Genomic DNA, 2999 nt, shown 5'->3' with positions numbered 1-2999 from the left:
AACATCACTCATCTCAATCTACAGCATTTTAACAGTCTTACAGCACTGCTGTCATATGTTTCCTATTGTTCACTCTATTCAACATCCTGTACTGTCACAGCTCTGGCCTAAAATCACCTTTCACAAGAAAAATCATCATAACCACTTATTCTACACAAGGATCAAAGAAAAAACAACCATTTTAATCAACTAAGTGTAAACATATAATCAATAGCTCCTAAATAAATTTCATCCTCGCTAAAAGCTCCTTAAAAACAACTTCTATGTGTTAACCCTAACTTCATTTTTTTTTTTTTTTAAACCCACATTTCCTGTGTTATTTCGATTCTTGGTATAACATTTTATTTCATTTTTGCTGCTCTTACAGTTTTTCTCGATTGGTTTGGCTCATTTCTTGAAACCGAGATGACATTCTCAAAACCATAAGGTCATTTGGCCAAACAGTCTTACAGTGCTGCCCAACATTATAGCTCACTAGCAAAATCAAATATCTCTCCCCAAACTCTTCGTCCATGCTTCAAAAGCAGTTTCCTTTCCCATATAAAAGGTCAGTACAGTCAAAATAGCACAGATCCTTCTCAATTGCCTTGGCACATGTGCATTCATTTAGTGCTTTTGTCAGAATAACCTGGATGGTTTAGCACAACACTGTGGATCCCCTGCAAAAGCTCATATCTCTCCCAAAAGAGTTTATCCATGTGTCAAAACTAAATATCCTTCCCATATAAATAGTCAATGCCCCCAAAATGCATTATACCTTTGGCATTGTTTAAGCACTGCAAGTCAAAATGCTTAGACGTTTTGTCACTGAGGCACAGATCTAGCAACAGAATACCACTATGAATAAAACCAAAAGATTTTACAGTAAAATCAGCCTCCAATAAACCACTCATACTCAAGGAAACTGTAAACATTTTTATTCGTACAAAGAAATGTTAACATTAGAGAACATACTGTGAAAAGAAAACATATACAGGATTCTGTAAATGTGAACAGTTATAAACACAAACAAAAAACAAAAAAAACAAAAAAAACTCTAGCCTACCATACTGTAAATAAAGTTTCAGAACTATAGTACAGTAATATTTTCAGTGATCGCCATTGTCACCCTCTCTTTCCTGGCCACCATCCTCATCCTCCTGGCCATCGACGCGCTGCTCTCTGTCAGGCCATAAATTCTCATCCACATCGCAACGGATATTTTCTCGTGCGATGCAGCGAGGGAAGAAATGGCGTGAATGTCTCAACCATCCCCTACATTGATCCCCTGTGATGTCCTCACATGCAGCATCCATTGCATGCAGCAGGGCCCTCTGGTCTTGAGCCTGATGCTCATACACCCTCCACCTCCAAGCTGAAAAAAACTCCTCAGTTGGATTTAGGAAAGGAGAGTAAGGTGGAAGAAACTCCATTAGCATCCGGGGATGGCTGGTGAACCAGGTTCTGATGCGTGGGCCGCAGTGGAAGTTCACATTATCCCACACAATGACATAATGTGGTAGCTGAGGTCCTTCTACACCTCTCTCATTTTCTGGGATCAGATCAGTATAAAGGTGGTCCAAAAAATTGAGGAGCTTTTGTGTATTGTAGGGCCCTAAACTGGGAATGTGTGTGGCCACACCTCTTTCTGATATAGCGGCACGCATTGTTATATTTGCTCCTCGCTGGCCTGGGACATCCACAGTGGCTCGGTGGCCAATGATGTTACGGCCACGCCTTCGACCTTTGGCCAGGTTGTAGCCAGCTTCATCAACGAACACTAGGATGTGAGGGGTTTCGTTGCCTTCTAATGCCATTATTCTCTACAATAGAATAGAAATAAATCTAATCAGTCAAGTAGAGACAGATACTGCAGGGAGGATCTAAAGTACTGTACAAACAGGGAGTGGAAAACTGAAGACAATTTCTAGGCAAAATGCTCTAGTCACACAAAGCTGGATTCTGAAGGTGAAAAGGATAACGCAAAACAAAAAAACAGTGGTAACCATGTCTTACTGTAATAGTGTTACAATGATAGACAACCAGTAGTTGACTTACATGCACATACTGGTACCGCAGCCCTTTCACTCTGTCAGAGTTTCTCTCAAATGGTACCCTGTAAATCTGTTTCATGGTCATCTGATGTTTCTTCAATACCCGGTCTATTGTGGAGATGCTGATAGAGTTTATATTTTGGAACATTACATTGTCTAGCAGGATTGCATTACGAATCTGTCTCAGTGTGATGGCATTATTTGCAATGACCATGTTGCATATTTCTCGTTCTTGTTGTTCATTTAGAAGTTTTCTTCTGCCACCCACTTGAGGCTGTCGTCCAATCCTAGACATACAAGTCAAAGGTCAACACTGTAAATTTGTTACAAAATGAGTTACCAATGTAATTGTACTGCTGTCTTATGGTACTAGAAGTGTGATGCACTGCACAGTGACTGGAATACTATTCACAGTATTTTCTCCATTTTTCTGTCTTTGTCATTTTTATAGTATCATATAACATCACATGACAATATTACAGTACTCTAGGCCTACACACACACCAACACTGAATAGTTCAATAGCATAGTTCTGTACCTGTTTTCCCTGCGAAAGGTTTGGATGATGGAGGAGACTGTAGACCGAGGCACATTAGCCTGCACTCGGCGACCTGCCTCTGCCATTGTGAGGCGATGGTTTATAACGTGGTCAGTAAGGGTGGCCCGGATTTCATCTGGGACATCATGGTGCCTCCGTGCTCCTCGGCCTCTTCCCCCTATTCCTCCACGCATTCTCACTCCTCCTCTTCCTCTTCTTCTTCCTCCTCTTCCTCGAGCAGGAAGTTGCTGTTGTACTTGGCGAGGTGCTTCCATGTTCACACTGCAAATGCAACTGGCCCCGGGCCAAGCTCTGTCTATATACTTTTGGCAGCAGTCATAATCATAGACAACACCTGTCAGGTATCTGAACAACCTGTTTGATTGGTCATCTGAGATGTGGGAAACTGCTCCTTCGTTAGTTCTAAT

General features: G+C 41.4%; 1 protein-coding gene across 1 annotated transcript; it reads right to left on the bottom strand.

Annotated features, from left to right (window-relative positions):
* Window positions 1-371: 371 nt before the first annotated feature.
* Window positions 372-2675, bottom strand: LOC109202039 (uncharacterized). Its single transcript, XM_019358380.2, has 3 exons — window positions 2572-2675; window positions 2038-2320; window positions 372-1802 (listed from the first exon to the last, which is right to left on the bottom strand). Exons 1-3 carry the CDS (start codon window positions 2655-2657, stop codon window positions 1089-1091), a joined length of 1083 nt encoding a protein of 360 aa, XP_019213925.2. The 5' UTR covers window positions 2658-2675; the 3' UTR covers window positions 372-1088.
* Between the last annotated feature and the right edge of the window lie 324 nt (window positions 2676-2999).

This window comes from Oreochromis niloticus, linkage group LG1 (assembly GCF_001858045.2).
Source record: "Oreochromis niloticus isolate F11D_XX linkage group LG1, O_niloticus_UMD_NMBU, whole genome shotgun sequence".
NCBI lineage: Eukaryota > Metazoa > Chordata > Actinopteri > Cichliformes > Cichlidae > Oreochromis > Oreochromis niloticus.
Note: the sequence above shows the minus strand (reverse complement) of the source record. Positions and strands in the feature narration are given on the sequence as shown.